Source organism: Cyrtonyx montezumae, unplaced genomic scaffold (assembly GCF_038088225.1).
Source record: "Cyrtonyx montezumae isolate F1298 unplaced genomic scaffold, pur_monq_1.0 scaffold_27, whole genome shotgun sequence".
Classification (NCBI taxonomy): Eukaryota; Metazoa; Chordata; class Aves; order Galliformes; family Odontophoridae; genus Cyrtonyx; species Cyrtonyx montezumae.
This window is the reverse complement of record NW_027072014.1, coordinates 622696-643567: the sequence shown is the minus strand read 5'-3', so window position 1 is coordinate 643567 and position 20872 is coordinate 622696. Positions and strand designations below refer to the sequence as shown.

Genomic DNA, 20872 nt, shown 5'->3' with positions numbered 1-20872 from the left:
ATTTGTCTCTTTTTGTTTGTTTGTTTGTTTTCTTTATATCCCTAAACCATACTTCCTTATTAGAAGCAAGAAGATTTGTCTGGTCAATATGAAATTATATATAGTCAAGCATAAATACATGTATATATATATATACCTTGCATAGATTCTCAGCAGAATCTAAAGAAACTATCACTTCACAAAAAGGAGCAGCCTACATTATATTTTTTAAACATATTTCTGTAATCACAAACAGGTTTGTGATAACAGAAACATAAATTGGGCAGAAACGCAGTGATCTAATGCATCTTTGTTCAAATAAAGGTTTTGTGTAAAATAAGCAAGTGATTGTAAAGCAACACGATTAATTATTTGTCTAATCCACATTGTGTCTCTTTTGAAATGAACATTGGATATAGGTTTTCAGATTCCTATATATACTGTTCTTGAGCTTTGAGTTGTATTTAATCCAGTGCATTTCCTGGTAGAGTAATGCACTTTAAAGAAATCACTGGCATCAGTGCAATTCAGCATATGCACAGAATATCAATTAATTATACTGCTGTACACAAAAATATCTTACAGTATTCAAAAATATTGCAATCTTTCTTTATCCATTGTAAATTGCTTGCAGTAGCTTTTCTTCTTATAGCCACAAAGGCAGCAAGTTTAATTTTGGAATAAAAATCATCCTTAAAAAACGTTATTTCTTTAGAGTGTTCTAGTAAAAACTGATTTGATTTCACCAACTTGCATCTCACTGAAGTAGCCCACATGTCACTCTGGCTGTGTGAAACAAATATTTCAGAAGTGCTGAGGGGAGTAAAAAGAGTAACTGAAGAAGCTAGAAGGCACTGTAGCTATGTGTATTGTGCACTAAAAAATTAATATTGGTTCATACAGTACCCCAGCTTAATTCATTCTACATGAAAAGTTGCAGGAATTACTTGTTTCATTTGTAGCAAATTTTCCAACTTGAAAGGTACACAGCTTTTAAATTTGCAGGAAAGACTGGAGAAAATTTCCCTGTAGACATGGCAAAATCCAGGGGAAACTTGTGTATTAAAAAATTGGATTTTTTGTACGTAGATTTCTAGTACATATAAGAAATCAAATTAAAAGTTCAAATGCTACATACTAAACTATGAAAAGACAAGCAACTTTGCTGATGGAGCTAAATTATTCCTCTCCTATGTAAGCCTTATTACACTGCATTTAGTACATGGACCATACTTATTTTGACCATACACATTACTTGGATCTAAGAGGAAGAGTTCTGCTATGTGTATTTGATAGAAACTCTTCCAGATTTTATGGGGTCACATATTGAAAACAATGCTCTCAAGGACAGCAGTACAGCTTGGTGCTGTTCCTGAACATGCATTGTTGTGATGAAGATGTGACTTCAGGATCTGTCTCACACTTGATTCATGTGAGCAAACCCAAGCAGAGCTGACCATGTACTTACAAGTCTTGTCAGTTAGGTAAATGCTTATCTCATTGATGGTACACTGAAACACTTGGATCTATCTCTTGCCATGCCAGTTATCAGAGAGGTTGTTGAGCTTTCCATCACCTACCCAGACTTTTAGCTGTGCTAGAAGCTTCTTATTGTAGTGCTGACGGCTCTAAGTGAATCCAGATTCAGGAAGAGCCCTGCTGCTGTGGTTGCAGAGAAGGGATACAGCAGATTCTAGGTCAAGAACACTCACTTCCCCCAGTATTTTTATACTTACGTGACAGTGGTACCAATGGAGCTATCCTGTCCTCTGTGTCTTCAGTTCCCATCCAGCTCCCTGCCCTGTCCCAGCACAGGCATTAATGCAGCTGCAGGGTGCATCAGAAGGGAAGGCAATGGTCTGATGTTGGCTGGGTGTCACCAATGGGGCTCACTGCTCAAACAGGGCAGGGACAGACAGGTGGGTGGGCTGAGTGCTGCACTGCTGATTTCACAGCATTGTCAGTTTGTCAGCTTAAAATACATGGGAAGATATGGACCTTCTTTAGTTTGTACATACCAAATCAAACCAGTCTTGCCTTTTGGAGGCAGGAGCAGGTTCAACAGGACAGTGAGCAGTATTAGTTCATTTCAAAGGGCACTGGACTCACCAAAGGATGGAACTGGTTTCTCTCATTTGAATATCTTTATTTTAAAAATGTATTTCTGTGCTGTACACCTGTGTGGTTTGTCTCAACTGTATCTGAAATGAATATTCATCCTTAGTCAAGTATAATTATAATACAAGCTAAAGATTTCATGCTTGCTATTTATGTTCTCTTCCTCAGGACTTCAACCATTAATGAAGCTAGTGTAATATTTAATTGTATGCATTGATATGGTTATTTGAGATAGTAATACATAAAATCCATACTGGTTTCTAAGACTTAAAATTCTTTGTATATTTATTTTTATTCTGTAAGAACATAATTGTGAGATATCGCCATTGATGTGTCTATTTATGATGACTGAAAAATATTATACTGCGTTTTAGAAAAATAACCTGATATTATATTCATTGAAAATCACAGGGGAGTGTTCTTGCAGCATTTGACACACTGTAGTAAAAAAAGGAAATTCGGATAAATTTTATCCTTTCAGTATCTTTTGAATCTAATAAAATTTGCAAGCTTTTAGATCAAGCTATTATTTTCTGTTTGCTCACTAACTCATGCACAGGAAGGAAATTAGACAATTAAAAAACTGGGTCAGTTTGATATTTCATGAGTTAAAATGAACTGAGAGACATTCTTAAATGGCATCGGTTAGTGAAGAAGTAGCAAGTAGCTGTATTTCTAGAAATTGAAAGTCTCACTGTATTTCTAGAAATTAAAAATCTCACTAATGAGCACTCCGTTAGGACTGAGTTTGTGCATTTAAGGCCAACCTCTGACGTTCTCAGGAGGTTATAATGTAAATCTCTGAGCAAAACTTCTAATTCCGCTGTGTGACAGGACACAGTAAATCTTTTGTAGGTTTAACAAACTTTATGTGAATTTGTTTTCATCTTTTTGCCGAGAAACAGCCTTGTTTAATCACTAATTTTACTGAGTATGTTTGCTGGGAAAAAAGAATGCATGTCTTCTACAGTTAGTGTATAAAGTTTTAGTACTTTTAAATACGCGCTTATTGATTTAACACTTTTTATTTGCTAATCCTGACATTATCTTGTTGGCTTCCCACAGATGTAAATGAGTGTGAAGCTGAACCCTGCAAGAATGGTGGAATCTGTACAGATCTCGTTGCCAACTATTCTTGTGAATGTCCAGGTGAATTTATGGGGAGAAACTGCCAACAGAGTAAGTATTGCCAAGATTTAACATCTCTTTTTAAAATTGTCATTATTTTCTTTGCCAGAATCAGCTAGAGAATGCTATAGAAACGTGTAACTAGTCTACAGATGCACAATGGTTAAAGTAGTCCTATTATTCATTTATAAATGGAAGAAATTTAAGAGATCTAATCTGTCAGGCTGAAGTAAAGCATCAGATATGATGGAAATATTAGCAAAACATAAAATTATGCTATGAGTCAAATGGAATGGAGTCTGTAGTGTAAAGAAGAAAAATATAAACACTGACTCATTCTGAGGGTTCTTTTATGCAAGTATCACATCTTCAACAGTTGTTAGGAAATACCAATTATACAAGAGCAGGGTAAGGGATATTTTCTCTGATGTGTCACCATTTGTTTTGACCCTGGCTCTTAACTGTTTTAAGTAAGGAGTCTGCATAAAAAAGGTGTCAAGTAAGTAAGGGACTAACTTGAAGGGAGGACAAAAACAGGCATGTGGAAGATTGGACTACTGGTTTACAGAGAATTTCCTAGAGGAGCAACTCCAGGATCTGTGTTAGGAACACTTGCACATGGTTTTATGAATGACATTCAATAGATCAAAAGATCCAGTTCCTAAAGGTGTTAATATGGAGGAATCATTCACATATGAAGGGCTAGGTAACCTTAAAGGTAGAATAAAGTGCCATGTTGCAAAATTCTTTCTGTACTTCCTCTGGGAGGGGGCCTGTGTATGAAGGTACCGCCGATCTGGTGTTTGATGGCATCATGGAAGGAATGTAAAATGAGATGTGCTATAAGTGTTAAGACAGAAGTACTTAAATTTGTAATTACAAAATTTTATGAAATTCAGATACTGAAATATTTAACAATGGCAATAACGCTTTTACTGGCTGGCAACCTCTGAACTACCACTGTTGAAGTAACTGCCCACATTTTTCTACTTCTCTGTCACTGTTAACAAACGTTTAGCATTCATCTGCTTTTGAGCTGGCTTTACCAAATGTAGCATTAAAAAACAGATTTTTTTTATTTTCATAACAACAGTATTACTGTGCAGTATACCAGCTCCTATTACTAGCATTGTAAATATCCACCTTTTTCATTATAAATTTTGTTATGCCATTACACCTAATTATGTAATTACAGGTAGTAATTACACATTCCAATTACACCATTAGAACATTACAGATATTTACAGTAATCATATAATTAAGTACTGTTACACTAATTATGTAAATTACTGATTGCTGTCTCAGAATTACCTCACAAAGCTGAGGGATTGCTCATCATATCATAGAATGTGTGAAGTAACCTAGATAGAGTAGAAAAAAGACAAAAGTTTACTTTGCACTCAGTTTTCCTGTAATTGCAAGTCTGTGCTATAGGATGTTTTTTTTCAGTGGCACATTAAGATTTGCATATAACCAGTGGTTATTATATTACTCATCTTGAAGTGTTGTGATGTTTTTTCTCCAACTGAAATTTTGTTCTGTTCATTTTATGTCTTTAAATGCACCACGTTTCTCTTAGCTAGTTAGCTGCTAGCCATTCAGGCGTACGTGATGCTAAAACCAGCTGCTGCGTATTGCTAGAAAGCACAGCAGGAGGCACAGTCAAAGTAATGTGAAATACAAGAGCACTGATGGCTTCCAAAAATATTTAGTTGTTCTGAAATAAGCTTGTCGTCCTGTTAGAGAACCTTCACTGAGCATCTGGTATTCACAAAATTTGCCCACATAATGACAACAGAATAGAAAGATAGCTCCTTTCCCCGTGTTGTGAAGGTAAAAACTAAGCAATATTAATTGCACATTACCTTCCACATTTCTTAAGGCCTCAGCGTGTTCATTTTTATAACTGCATCTCCTTCTGTTCTTACACTCTTCTTTCTTCTGGGCTGAGTGCAGGCTACTAGTGATGATTACCACCATTACAGATTTTGTTAGATCTTCAGCCACTATAAATAAGTACTGGTTCCAAGACAGATACTCCTGGGCCTGGTGATTTTACTTTCAGGATCACAGAGTTCTCTTGCAAGCATCAAGGATTCATGCTTATCAGTGTCAGACTCTTAACGTCACTCTATGGCTCTATACTATTAAAATATCCCATGTGCAGCATAGATTGTGAATAGCAATAATTTTGTGTTCAGGTTTTTTAGGAAGCAGAGGGTATCAACAGTGTACCTGCTGCAACTTTACCACTGCACTTTTGGAGGTGTAATTTGTTGTTTGGCATGGATTTTTGCCACAAAAATACATGGCAGATTTTCTTATGCTTTTACTTCAAAGTTATAGGCTAAATGTGTTACCAGAAATACTTCTTACAAATTCTGTAGCCCCTTTTCCTACTTTTCTGTCTATTTAGTGTGCCCACATGTAGGAAGTCTGCTTTCAGATGAAGGGCTCCAAGTTGTGTTATGTGTCACAGAGCCTGCTACGCGGTGTATCTTCACAGTGTTTTACTGTTTTTTGTGCTTTAGTACAGTGGCATATTTGTACCATACTCAGCAGTCTTCTGCATTCTCCTCCATGGAAATCAGAGCAACAGTTTTTTTATTAGAAAATATACCTTCTCTCTGTGTCTTCCATATTGAAAAATTACCTGAAGAATTGGCAAGCCTAGACAAAAAAGATCTTTCAAGGCTTCTGTTTACATGTATCACTATGCCCTTGTGCTAGATAACCTTTGATAACTTCTCGGTGTCATACAGATTAAGACCTTAAAGTGAATCAAAGTTTCCTATTGCTCTCTTATTATATTCACTATTACTTAATAATTCCACAAATTTCTAAGCAGATATTCAATACTTAAAGGGAAAAGGTACAAACATAGCATACCCTGGGTTAAATTGCATCATACGATAAAGTAGAAGTTCCATGAGATCTTAGACAGAGCAGCCCAGCTGCTTCTCATCTTTGCCTGTCTTGATGCTTCTTTGCCTTTTTTTTCTGAGCTGCCTGTTTGTATTGTTTTCTCAGCAAAACTTGACACAGGAAATTAAAGAATAACAAATGAGCCATCTCAATTCCTTGATCAGTGAACTGCTTCACCGCACTAGTACGGAGCTGGTACAAAGGAGTGGCAGGAAATAGAGACTGGGCATAAAATCAAGACTTAACACAAGCTGAAAATGTTAATCAGACTAATGAAGGGAGAAGAAACTATTCATTTATATTTAAGACTAAGACAAGGATTCTTTGCAATTTTTTCTCTCTCATTTTATTTCACAGCTCTTAATATTTGAAAGCTAGAATTTTCAATTGGTTGGCCAAGAATGCAGCAGACAAAATTTTAGCAAATACATACCTTCCTGTTTTCCATTATGTGAAAAGTTCAGGACTTGTTGCATGGAAAATTAAGGAGATTGTATGTGTGCATGTGTAAGAATATGTATACATACATCTTACTTTTGAATAAATTAATTCACTTTTAAACATATTAAGGATAGATAACTTAGCATTCATATTACGTTGTTTCTGGTTTAGGGCATAATGTGTCACTAGTCTTATAAAAACTTAAGAGTGGAAGACTTTTTGTGCCGAAAAGACCTGCATTATTTTAATACAAAACTATTGCTAATACTGTATCTATGGCCTCCTAGGATAACATAAGGAATTATTAACAAAACATATTAGAAATGTTTTCCAAAGCTACAAAGGGAAAACCTTTTACATGTTTAGTATGATTTTAGCCCATGTAATTCAGTACAGTCTAAGCTATCTTCCCTGTCCTTTTTTTTTTTTTTTTTCCTTTTAAATTCACTGTAAGAATAGAAATTATTTAAGTGGTTAAATAAGTGTTGAAAGACAGACTTCAGTGGTAAGGGTGATGCTTTTTATATATTCTTAACTATTTCAGCATATCATGAATGGACTCCAATTTCTGTATTTCTGTTGGACAAAAACCCTCTTAAATCTCTTGCTGAAACTAGGGAGGTTTGCTGAGGCTGGAAACATGGTCTGGCTGGCATTTCTGTGTAGTACATTGGTATGAAAGTGCAGAGAAGCAGAAAAAGTTATAGAAATGACAGAAAGCATTGTTAAAAGTGAAGTGTTCTCCCAGGCATTTCAATGACCTAGTGAGAAATAATCAAACTCTTAACACATCTAATATTGAGTTTTCAAACAACAAAGCAGGCTCTGGCCCTTCTGCTGTTAATGTTCTTTGTCCAGCCATCCTGTTAAGATGCAAAGGTGTGCAAAATTTAGCTTAGTGGATCAGAATAGTAGTTCTTCCTTTCAGCACAATGGGAAAATGAGACTGAATACTCAGTATTTGATACTTAAACAAAATCCTCAGTCCTGTGCCTTTGGGTACATTTTCATCTTGCTGCTGTTGTACTGTACAGCACTGTCTCACTTTGAAAATTCATTTCTCAAAATCTATCTTTGATTAGGCAACAAAGGACCCAATCTTTACTCAGACACCTGTCAGAAACTCATTGTAAAATATTCAGACAAGCCCTTAGGAGCCAACAATTTTACCCATTTAATCATCTCCTTGCTCCATGACTCACATAGCTCTGAACTAGCTTTTGGGTGTGTCAATAACTCCGATACTGAAGTCAAAACCATTTTCAAGAAGCTACAACTTGACTTTCTGACATCCCATGTAAGCTTGAATCAACTTGCAATGACTTTCTTGCCACATCTCTGGCTTAAATATACTGATTATGTTGTTCTTTACTCCTGATGACTCCCAATTACTCTGTAAAGTGGTGAGAAGGTTGCACTGGGGCTAGTGGTTCCTCCTCCTTGTTGAATTCCACCATCATCTTTTTCAGCCTGAGGGAGCAATACAGACCCCCATTTTCTTTAATGTTCTACATTACTGATGTTCATGAAAATTAAAGAAGGAAAAATACTTATAAACACACCTTCTGTTCTTTTGTAGAAGGAATTTCTATTTGCATTTTTATGTGAGGCAAAGCCTATGACAGTAGGTATTTTAGCATTTCTAAACCATATAAGAAAACTTACAGAATAGTTTTGTTTTCAGAGTAGACTCTATAGCTCTTAAGTTCCTGGTCTGGTCAGTATCACACATTCTTAATTAAGTCCTCACAGAAGTAAAATAATTGAAAAGTAACGAATTGGCACAGTATAAGGAAATAAAAGCTAAGCTGCAACCAGAAGAACAATTTGAAAATAAATAATCAGTTATTATTACAAAAAAAAAAAAAACAACTTTAAATCTATGTAAGAACACCTTCAATAACACTACTAATGATTACAAATATAGGGAAAAAACAATTCAGAGCTTCAGTGGGCCCAACAAAGTTGTCAACAGCCATATTACTATTTTTTTCTGTTCCAGGTACAGGTTCAATTGCGAAAATACTGTATTTCAAGGCTTAGTATTTATCACATGTAGGTAACTTACTCCAGACCAGATTCATGATTCATGAAGGGTGGCTTGACATCTGAGTCAGCCTGATCTCCTCTGTTGCTGCCCTTTGGTGGACACAGAAATGAGCAGCAGAAGTAAAATCATTTTTAGGGCTACCATCCTAATGAAACTGCCTTGAAGTCCACAGTGGTTAATGAATGGGGTACAGGGTAGAATAGATATTACATAAACTTCTCAAAAGTTGGCGACTTGAAAGTTCTTTCACATTTATGCCATTCTTTTGGTCGTGAAATTTAAACCAAACTGTGAGAGATGAAAACGCGCATTAACTAAAGAGAAAACAGAATAAAACATGGTTACAAGAGCCCTAAATGAAATAAAATCTCCAGGCTCAGCACAGATCCCACCTGCAGTTTTCGGAAGAAGAAGGAAATGTAATATGCTCAATGATCGAGTTCCTGCTGAGGCAAGGTTCACAGCTCACGCTGCTTTAAACAGATGGAGAGTCCAGCAAAGCTCCTGTTCCAGGCACTGGTGCAGTGATGTGTGAGATATCAAGGAGGAGAAAGAGTGATGTTAGTAAGTTACATCTATTTTAGGCCCTGACCACCACCATGTTACCATTAGATGCTCTGAGGACTTAGAAGAAAAGAGATGTAGAATGTCTCCGGTGACTTATCGTTAGTTGGAAGAAAATCAGCATGTGGTCCGTCACGACTTGTTGCGGGTCTGTGAGAATCAGCAGCCACAGTGCTACTTACTGCCAGCACTGGAAAGAAAAGTTTTGCAGCAACACATTGCTGAGAGAAAGGCTTGGTGTTCTATCCTTCTGCATACTGACTGAGATGTATAAGGGTGAACATGAGTTTTTGAATCACAGTGGAACTACGGATTTGAAATTCACAAATATCATACAGGGTTATTACTTCACTGAGAAATGTGGATGGAATTACTTTCAGATCAAAGCCTTGTCCTTTAAACCAGTAATTGTTGTCTACTATCATTGCTACATGTCACTTAGCTAGCTTTTGGGTTGGTGTGGTTTCATAGAAATTTTGTTTACAGAAAAGAATGACATGCAACTTAAACCCTATGAAACAGATGTACAAATTACTTTTCATTATAGATTCTGCAAAATCTGTTTGATAAAGCTCACCCACAGGTTCAATTTTCATTTGTTGGCAAATCTCCAGATGATGGCATTACATGCCTTCAATGAATATTAGTTTCATTGTAATTTGTAATGTTTACACTGTAATGTATTGTTATTCTAACAATATCTATTCCAGTTTATGCACTTGTTACTGAAACCTGATTTTCAGATTCTTCTGTTCCTATTTTATTCAGTGCATTTTATTTGTCCATTTATTGCAATTTCAGTTGAGTCATAGCATGAAAATTATCCATGTTGTAATTCATTACATCTGAGTTAGAGGAAAACAAATATTTCTGGGAATAATCTTTCCCAGTATACTTTTGACACTGAAAGTGAATTTGAATCTTACATCTACTGTTTGCAAATGTAACTCTTTCTTTTACAAAGCATCCTTTCTCTTCTGTATAGCAGCAAATTTCTGTACATAATGTCACTTGCGAGTTTTTCTGTGCTGATATCTTTTCCTTTTCTACTTTCATTTGACTTTGTGGCTCTTCCAGTCTATGAAAATAAAGCCACTAATATTGTCTCCTTGGATTCCATCACCATCATCTTCATCACCGCATGGAAAAGCCTTTCTGTCCTTTCCATTTCACAAGATATTTAATTTTTCTTTGGGAATTTCAGAGAAATTTCCTTCAGGAATTGCTTTTTGCTATCGTTAGACATATGAATTGTTTCTTTCATAAAAGATGCCAGCAGGAAAATCCTCAGGGCTTAACCTCCTCTCCCACTGCACATGATGGAATCCCTTCAGCACATGTGTTCCTTCAGCACATGAGTGTCTGACTCAGTATTCTGTAAAGCAAGATGGGGAACAAGTTATATTATGCCTTTTAAATGCTATGCTTTAGTGTTAGGCATACATTTATAATGCTGGATGTAAACGCTAGAAGCACAGAATGATTTAATAATGAAATGTAGCATACGTATTCCTTCACAAGTGAAGTTAAATATCTCAATTTTTAATTGCACATTGCTTTAAAGATGAAATCATTAACTTTTTATCCTGTTTATGGTTAGTATTTAAAGGAAGTCTTGTTTTCAGACACCATTATAAACTTTAAAAGTGTAATGTTCTGTATGGAAAGGATGTATGTATCATCTTGCTTCTTCTGCAGCAGGGAAACAGACCTCAGAGAATTCACCAAGAGTGCTGCCTAAGTTAGCCAGTATGAAATGCCAAGGAAAAATGTAATTTTTTTCAACAGTGGGAACTGCACTTGACAGTTGTGTTAATCCACATAGGGAATAATGCAGAAAAGCTTTTGCTCTTGGGAAGTCAGGGATGGCACTGCGCTAGTCTTTGGCCCAGAAAGAAGCCTGGGGTCTGTGATGTAACTGACATCTTTTATGTATAGTGGAGCACCTTCAGAAGAAAACGCCCACTTAGACTTCCTCTAAGACCCTTCACTCAAGCTGCTTTGTTTCCCAGACTGTAGTTCATTCTTCTTCATGTGTTCAGATCCAAAGGCATGTCTGCTGAAGAGATAGTGCATTTAAGTGCATATATTCCTCCTTCTTCTGTTCTGTGGTTTGTATGTTTTTGTTTGTTTCTTTCTTTCGTTTTGGAGGGAAATTTTGTTTTGTTTTCCTTTTTTTTATGCTGAAATTAGATCCTTTTCTGCAAGATGGGAAACTGAGAAACAAAAAGTTTCTCCTGCTCTGTCAACCCTACTGTAGCTAAGTTAGCTGATCAGAAGCCATTATTGCAATGCGGAAGTAAACATTTATCCAAATAAATTTCAACTCACAAGAAATTTTATGTGAGATATCTTCTGCAAGATAGGCATTTGGATGTTTCCAGGGTCACATGAGCCCTTTGGCTTTGACATTGAGGAAATAGAATGAAGAGGTTACTGTGAATTCAAACTGGGTAACTTTGGGAAGTCATACTGAATAGATAATTGCATAGTGATACTGCATTGAAGTCAAACAACTTTTCTACAGTAAATACGTTGTAATTTCATTGTTTAATTTTGTAGTTTGTTTGGAATTTCTCAGTGGTGTTCCTGCCAGCACATTAGAATATCCTAGCTCTTTGCTGACCATCAGAGTCTGATGTATCAAAATGTAATTGGAAACAGAGCTATGCTGGATTATGTACTACTGGCAGGTAATTTGCCTTTTTTTTTTACAGAATTTTGTTGGTTTTTTTTACAGAATTTTGTTTTTTTTTTTTCTCTTTAGTCATAAGTGAAAATTCTAAATTAATCCATGTCTTTCAAAATAAAGGCTATTTGTGAGAGGTTTGCCCATTTTGTTTACGCTTTACTTATGGAACAGGAAAGCACTAAAAAAAATCTATTTTGGTGTCTGAATAGTGTTTTCTAATATCTTCCATCTCTTATCTAAACAAATGAAATAAAGAAGTCATACTTGTCTTGTGGCTTCACTGCCCATGTTTCTTCTGAGGGATATCAGGAAAGGGGATATTATATCATAGTTTGTCAGCTTAGAAATACAATCCTCTGCTCAGCAATTCCCTGAGAAACATTTTTATTTCTCTGTAATATTAAATTATTGGATAATTAGGTTTTCTACAGAATGCTGAGTAAACAGCTTATAAACTACATTAAAAGGAGATGCTTTCTGAAATAGTAGATTTTTAACGTCTAATTTCTATTCTTAATTGAACTGCTACACATATTCATTATGTATGCAGTGTGTATTCTTGGGGAGTAATTTTTAAATAAGCTATTTACATGAATAACATAATGGATTCTTAGCTTAACTTCACTACCATTTTGTTGTTAATTTCTTAAGAGCCTAAAACCCATCATATTTAGTCAGAAAGTTCAGCATTCTGGCTTACCCTCTTCTCTCTGACAGTATCAGTAACAAGCATTATTTAAGTAGAGTCTATAGGTTTGTGCAGTTTCTGTCGTCTGTGGCCTCATATCTCCTCTAGGTCAACAGTTCCTGTAGTAAGAATATCAGAGGGTGTGTTCCTGACCAGTGTCTTCAGTGTCATATGTGGACCTATAGTGCCTGAATTTCCCTCCTTTTTGAACCTTCTGGTCCTGTGTCTGCCTCTAGAAGGCTTCAGAAGATTACTACCCCGTGTAGAGAAGTAATCTCTTTTGTACATGTTAAACTGATTTCCTATGAACTTCAGTGAGTGCTTCTTATTTTCAGTATTGTGGATGTGGTGAATGATACTGCATTCATCTTGTCCATCCTTCAGCAAAGTTCAGTCACATTCCTTCTCAGCCTTTTTCTCTCCAATTTTTAAAGTCCTGGGTTTTCATTCCCTTTTACGAAGACACCTGCTGTCTTCCTCTAATCACTTACTTGAATTGCTGTTCTCTATACTTTAGCTCTTCATCTTCTTGCAGTGTAGAGTCTAGAACTGCACATGGTATGTGATCATATCAGAGTTTCATTCACCAGTAAAATAATATTCTGTGCCTTGTTCTCAATGCCTAACATTTTTTATCAGCTTCTTTTTGGTGGTAGCTGTAGCTGCTGTTTGAGGCAATGACTTCAGATGACCATGAGATCTCTATTTTGAGTTGTGATGGCAATTTCCAAGTTCAGTATTGAATAGGCAGAGTCTAGGATTTTTTCCTGAATGCAATATCATCAGTTTGTGTACGCTGAGGTTCATCTGACATCCTTTTGACCACTCATTAATTATTTTGTGTCATTCTTGAGCTGCTCACCATGAAAGTAATATTTGATCAAGAGAGCTTAGTATCTCAAACTTGATAAATTCCCCACTCACACATTTCTGTGGGTCACTGATGAGTAAAACTGATTCAAGTGCTGATCCCTGGGGGATCTCACTTCTGACATTTCATCTTGAAAGACTGTTTCCTGTTCTTTAATTAGATTTCTGTCTATGGAAGGACTATATCTCCTGGCAAAAGCCTTTGATGTGGAACTTATTCAAATAATTCTGGAAAATCCAAGTATATTATTTACAGAGTATCCTCTGTATCCCTATGTAAAATGCCATAATTAAAAAACTCCATCAGGTGAGGCATCATTTACTCTGCTCTTTTCCAGCAGAGTATCTTTATCTTTTTTTTTAGTGATCTTATTCTCAACTATAGACTCAGCAGATTACAAGCTGTGGAAGTAGACTCACCTGTCTGTAGTTCCCGCAGTGCACCCCAGGGATGTTATCTGTAAATGGGAATGGAACATTGATTTATTGGTGTAGCTCTATATTGAAGTCCCTAAATCTAGTTTCTTCACCTAGGCACAGTTCCTAAAAATACTAAGTCATGAAATCACATTACCACTGGAAAAAGCAAGTGAGAATTAGGAGATAAAAAAGCTCCAAAAATCCTTTTGCTTCTGCTTTTTAAATCCTCAAATCACCCAAGAATTTCATAACTTTATTTGCACACTGCTCCCTCAGCAGAGAGGAGCAAAGACCAAGGCTGAATATTATAACCTTACTAAAAAACTATGAACGGAGGATGTAGTAATGGAAGTGCATGATAGTCACTTGGCAATAATGACACTATTGAGAAGCAGAACATAACATCTAATTTCTTCATATTTTATTAGTTCTGATAGACGTTGCTTATATAATGTTTATGAACTGTGTTGACCACTTTGATAGGAGTAATGTACTGTGGTTGGCTGCAATGCTACATCAGCATAAAAAGCATTTAATCTCTTTGGACATATCAGCAAATAGGTAGCAATTCTTTCCATTACTGTCTGAAAAGCTTTCTTCTGTTGCATGCAACATAACTAATCGCTTCATTTTCATGTCAGCTCCTAGAGATTTAGAGCTTAACACAATGTCATTTGGAAAGTTTGCTTGTCTGGAAGTGTCTGTACATTCATTAGTTGATGCTGATGCAAATTGGTTAAGATGTTGCCTTTGACATATAAAATTCTATGTGAAGATATGAAACAAGATTAATCCTATTCTTCACTTCAGTGCCAAGTACCAGACTGGCAAATAACATTAAGAATTACACTTAGTAATAATACAGATGATCTATTTTGTTTAGTTTTAAATCTGAGAAGTAAACATTGGAAGATAAATGTTCTCTGTTAATCATATTTCAGAACCAAGTGTCTCTATAAACTTATCAAACTCAGTAAAAAAAAAAAACAACTTGCAATTCTAATGGGTAGTTCCTAGTCATGTGAAGTTACAAAGCCCATTTTATATTTTTTATCTGGTAATAGATAAAAGCTGTCTGAAATAACTGTCATTCAAGTCTACTGAAGTGCAAGTTAAAATGGGTTTTTGTAAATAGTGTTCTATGGTTTCACCTTGCATTGTGATGCACTAGAAGGGGGGACTCATGGCCTGTTAACATATCTCAGTATAAGTGTTGATTACATTCCTTCAGTGGGAATGAATACATTGATTTGGTCTTGCCAGAGGAACAATTAGCACGAGTTGCTGCAACCAGTTTATTCAGTATCACTCAGATCAGAATGCTGGGTTGTGAAAAAAAGCTCTTGAGCTTCATGGAGTAAGCAAACTGTTTGATTAGCTGAAGACTGATTGAAATGGCCAATAGGCAAAAACTGTGACACAGAGCTTGTGATGTGCAACCATATCCCCTCTGTGTTACACCCATCAGCAACCTTCAAGATCCAGTCCAGATTGGATAACTCAAATTAAAAGCACTGCTTCACTTAACCTATGGATTTTTAGCAAGAGTAGATTTATAGCTAATATGGATACAGTACTATACCATCCCTTTTGCGTTATTTTTATATTCACATTAGAAATCTGCAAAGCATTAATCTCTAAAAAGTCAGTGTTCCATACACAGGCCTTGCAGAATTTAGCATTCATTCCAAGTGAAAATCTACTTCTGTATGGGAGGGGCTGCAGAGAGCATAGGTTTTGCTAGTGTTTAAAAGTGATGTTTTAAGAGGTGGGATGAGAAGATAAGAAGCTAGAGCTACTACTGAGGGAAAAAAATAAAAAAATAATTAAAAAAAATAAACCTGTCATAAACTTGAGAGCAAATTAGATGTTAGTAAGAATATTCTAGCCATGAAAAAGCAGGCCAATACATTTTAAAAATGCATATGTAAGATTCTATGTCTATAATTATATTCTATGTCATAATTCTATGTCTATGTTAGCTGTGGCTGTACTGGAATGCATTGTAATAAGTGCTCCTGGCTGCTGAAACCAAGATAAGTTGATTAATCAGATAATGACCAGGGATAAGTGAATGTCCTTCACATTACTTTCATACAGTAAGTTTTCTTCATGTGAGTATGATGGAAGTAAATTCGGTGTAAAAAGCTAGAGTGCTTCCTGTAACTTTAGCTCTTCTTCAGTCCATCAGAGTATACATTTACACATGGGCTGCCTGCATCCGTAAAAGGCAGGGTCTTCTGGAAGACAAAAAGTGTCCATGGTTAATTCTGCCTTCTGGAGATGAAGATGTAAGTCCCAACAGTTTGAAATTCTTCATTCTTAAATGCACTGATTATCCATGCAGCTCACTGCAAAAAAAATAATTTGGTATAGGAAAATAGGCAGATTTTTTTGTATGCCAGGTAGCATTTTAGTAGACTGTGATTTGTTGAGACTGAAATGTGTACATATTTTACTTCACCAAAAAAATATGGACAGGAGACAAATTTTTATAGAAAGTGTTCTGCTTATGAATGGCTTCCAAGAAGAAAAATGCTAAATCAATGAACAAATTATTTATTATTATTTCACATAGCATTACTAGATAAAGTGGAGTACTAAGAAGCAGTTCCCCATATAATGTGAGTTATAAAGTCTCCAAAGCCTGCATATCTCATATTATTTCTTCTGAGAAAGGGATCCTCTGATGGTATGACTTTATAGGACTTACAGTGCTTCAGAGTCCAGTTGGAGGCCTGTACATAGCAGTGTTCCTAAGGGGTCAGTGCTCTGTCTGGTGTTGTTCAACATCTTCATCAGTGACTTTGATGAGGGGATAGACTCAAGTTTGCTGAGACTGAGACTGAGATTGATTGGGATTGAGTCAAGTTTGTTTCCTCAGCAAGTTTGCTGATGATACAAAGCTGGGAGAAATGGCTGACAAGCCAGAAGGCTGTGCTGCCAATCAGCAAGACCTGGACAGGCTGGAGAGTTAGTTGGGCAGGAGTGAACCAGATGAAGTTTAACAAGAGCAAGTGTAGAGTCTTGCACCTACAGAGGAGTAACCACATACACCAGTATAGGCTGGGAGGTTGACCTGCTGGAGAGGAGCTCTGAGGATTGGGACCTGGGTGTCCTGGTGGAAGACAGGTTGGCCATGAGTCAGCAGTGTGCCCTGGTGGCCAAGAAGGCCAGTGGGGTGCATTGAAAAGAGCATAAGCAGAGGGTCAAGGGAAGAGATCCTCCCCTTCTACTCTGCCCTAGTGAGGCCTCACCTGAAGTACTGTGTCCAGTTCTGGGCTCCCAGGTACAAATAAGACCTGGATCTCTTGTAAAGAGTCCAGTGGAGGGCTTCAAAGATGATAAAGGGCGTGGAACACCTCTTATCAGTAAAGGCTGAGAGAACTGGGTCCGTTGAGCCTTGACAGAAGACTCAGAGGGGATGTAATCCACGTCTATAAATATCTAAGGAGCTGGAGGCAAAGAGATGAGGCCAAACTCTTGTCAGCAGTGTGGCGATAAGATGAGGGGAAATGGCCACAAACTGAAGCTTAGGAAGTTCCAGACACATGGAGGTGGGAACTTCTTCACAGTGCAGTGACGGAGCACTGGCACAGCTGCACAGAGAGGTGGTGGAGTCTCCTTCTCTGGAGATGTTCAAGACCTGCCTGGATGCCTACCTGTGCAAGCTGGTCCAGGGGACCTACTTTGGCAAGGACGTTGGTCTAGATGATCTCTAGAGGTCTCTTCCAACCCTTGCAATTTGGTGATTCTGTGACTTACCAATTCAAGAACATTGATCTGAAAAGCATCTGTAGTTACAGCTGTTAAGAGCCACAGAATCACAGAGAGGTTGAGGTCATCAGTATCCTCTGAAGATCATCTTTTCCACTCCTTGCTCAAGCAGAGATGCCTAGATCAGGGTGCCCAGGTACATATCCTGTTGGTTTTTGAGTATCTTTTTAGATGAGGCTCCACAACCAACGTAAACACCTTTTTCCAGTATTTTCCTCTCACTGGGCACCACTGAGCATAGTTTGTATCTCTGTTCACTTGTCTTTGTTCCCTTTCATCAAACATACTATATATATACTTGTAGATAAGCCCTCTTTAGTACTCTTTTCTGTAGGCTGAACAGTCCCAGCTCTCTCAGCTTCTTGTGTACGAAAGATACCTTGGTTTTCACAGTCCTGCACATGTCTCCAGTAAGTTCACATCTCTTCTGTATTGGAGAGCCCAGATGCACTGCAGATATGCATCATCAGTGCTGAGCAAAGGGAAGAGTATCACCTCCCCTGACCTGCTGACATTCCTCCTCATTCAGCCTGTGCAGCTGTTGGACTCCTTTGCTTGCAGGCATGCTCCTGGCTCAGGATTGGCTTGACGTCCACCAGGAGTCCCAAATCCTTCTTTGCACAGCTTCGTTCTGGCTGGTCAGCCCCTGTTCCCAGGGTGAGGATCAGGTAAAGATGTTCCATTCACCTGGCAGCCCAATTCTTTTGCTTGTCCAGGTCACTCTGCAGGCCAGCACACCCATCTGATCACTTCTCCACATACCGTGTCATCCACCAGCTTGCTGATGGTGCACTGGGACACAGTGCTTGGGTCATTGACAAAGATGCTGAACAGTGTCAGACCCAATTTCAAGCCCTGGAGTACACCACCAGTGGCTTCAGTTATAATATATGCATAATACTTGACATGAGATTACTTGATTGAATAATGGAAATCATGATTTAGAGTAGCTCATTTGTTCCCACAGGTGGCAGAAAGACCATAAGAGGCTAGTTCAGGGCAGATCTCTAACTTTCAGAGGGCTGAAAGTGGCTTGTGAATTGTGGCCCTCTTTTTGGCTTCATTTGGTTGTCTATAAATAGTTTCTTTCTTGTCTATGGTGAAAAGAAATGTGGATAAGAAAAAAATAAAGGGAAGGACACGCTCATAAAATCATAGAATGGTGTGTGTTGGAAGAGACCTGTAAGATGATGTAGTTCCAGCCCCCCTGCTATAGGCAGGGACACTTCCCTCAGGTTGCCCAAAGCCCCATGCAGCCTGGCACTGAACGCCTCCAGGGAGGGGTCATCCACAGCCTTTCTTGGCAACCTCTTCCAGTGTCTCACCAGCTTCACAGTAAATAATTTCTTCCAAATATCTGGTGTTAATCTACCCTCTTCCAGTGTAAAGCCATTTTCCCTTGTCCTGTTGCTGAATGCCCTGATAAAAAGTCCTTCTACAGCTTTTGTGTAGGCCTGTATTGGTGCTTGGAATTGCCCCAACCCAGGTGTGGGACCTTTCACTTGGCCTTGTTGAACAGCATGAGGTTGGCATGGGCCCACCTCTCAAGCCTGTCCAGGTCCCTCTGGATGGCATCCCTTCCCTTTGGCGTGCGCCATTCAGCTTGGAGTCATCTGCAAACTTACTGAGGGTGCAATCAATCTCACCCTCCGTGTTGCCTACAAAGATTCCATGAGGAATGAAAATTGTCACCAGTTTCCACTTGGACATTGAGCCAGGGATCACAACTCTCTTGAGTGAGACCATCCAGACAATTCCTTATTCAGCGACTATCCTATCCATCAAACCTGTTTTTCTTCAGTGTGGTGATGAAGATGCTGTGTGGGACAGTATCAAACACTTTGCACAAGTGCAGGCAAGTGGCTTCAGTTGCTTTTCCTGTATCCACTGATACTGTAACTCTGTCATGAAAGGTCAAGTTTGTCAGGCACAGTTTGCCCTTGCTGAAGCCATTTTGGTTACCACCAGTCACCTTGTCTTTATATGTGTTATTAGATCTTTGAGGAGGATCTGCTCCATGATCTTGCCAGGCACAGAGATGAGTCTGACCGGCCTGTAGCTCCCTGGATCTTCTTTTATTCCCTTCTTGAAAATGGAAGTTATGTTTCCTCTTCCAGTCACTGGGAACTTCACCAGATTGCCACGACCTTTCAATAGATAGTGGCTTGGCAGCTTAATTCACCAGTTCCCTCAGAGCCTGTGCGTGGATCTCATTGGGTCCCACGGACTTGTGCACCTCCAGGTTCTTTAGGTAATCTCAAATCTGATCTTCACTTACAGTGGGTAGATCTATCTCCCAGTTCTTACCTTTGCTTTCTGTAGCATACATATGTAATGTTTATTATCATTATCATTATGTTATCACATATAATGTGAGTGTACATATAGATGATTTTCTTATGTTTAAAATACTTGATGGACTAACAAATACCACATTTCATTGTACTACACTGCAGCAGTAATGAAAGACTGCTTTTACTGTGTATACGAAGATTGCTCTGAATCTTCATTCTGAATTTGTTCCACCCTAATAAAAGGCCATGACCTTTAAATTAATTCTGTATTTTAAATGTGGCTTCAAGCCCTGTCTAAAAGCTGATTTACATGAATATAAGGTTATACCTACATGAAATGGCTTCCAGAAACAAGATCTAAGTACTGTTATCTGAATTTCCAGTTATTAAAAAGTCAGATTTTTTATAGAAGAGTGTGGAAACAGCTCAGAGGCCATGAGAATTGCCATTTCTGGATAGATAGATTTAAATAACAGCTGTTTGCATGCAGTTCACATTCTTTACTGTAGTTATTGCTCATATTTAGCCTATCAATTCCACAGTATATTGCAGGATAATCCCATATTTTTCCTTCTTTCTGAAGAACATGTATTCCATCATAATGTAGAATTCTCATTAGTGCCACTAGTAGTTTTTAAATGCTTTCAATGAATACATCTTGTAACTAGTAATATTGTCACTTCTAGGAGCAGTTGCTGTTCTTATGAAGGGAAAAGAAAATGCATAAAGATGGGAAGAATGTATGTAGGCAGCCAGATGAGATTTGCCACTTGAAAAGCACATACTCTTCTCCTCTGTTGAGGCAAGGGAACATTCTCATTGTCAAGATGGATTTCAGGAATGCTAATTACATTGAAGTTTTAATCCCATTGATTTTCATTGTAGACTGGCTAGAAAAAAATGCAAATTGAGTTTCAGTGTAACTA

The 20872-nt window shown here is 37.6% G+C and overlaps 1 protein-coding gene across 1 annotated transcript in view; it reads left to right on the top strand.

Moving 5' to 3' along the window:
- Window positions 1-20872, top strand: part of EDIL3 (EGF like repeats and discoidin domains 3) — a 261366-nt gene that overhangs the window by 153770 nt on the left and 86724 nt on the right. The window contains exon 5 of the mRNA XM_065740528.1: window positions 3163-3276. Coding sequence (XP_065596600.1) covers window positions 3163-3276 — 114 coding nt within the window. The remainder of the gene's footprint in view (window positions 1-3162; window positions 3277-20872) is intronic.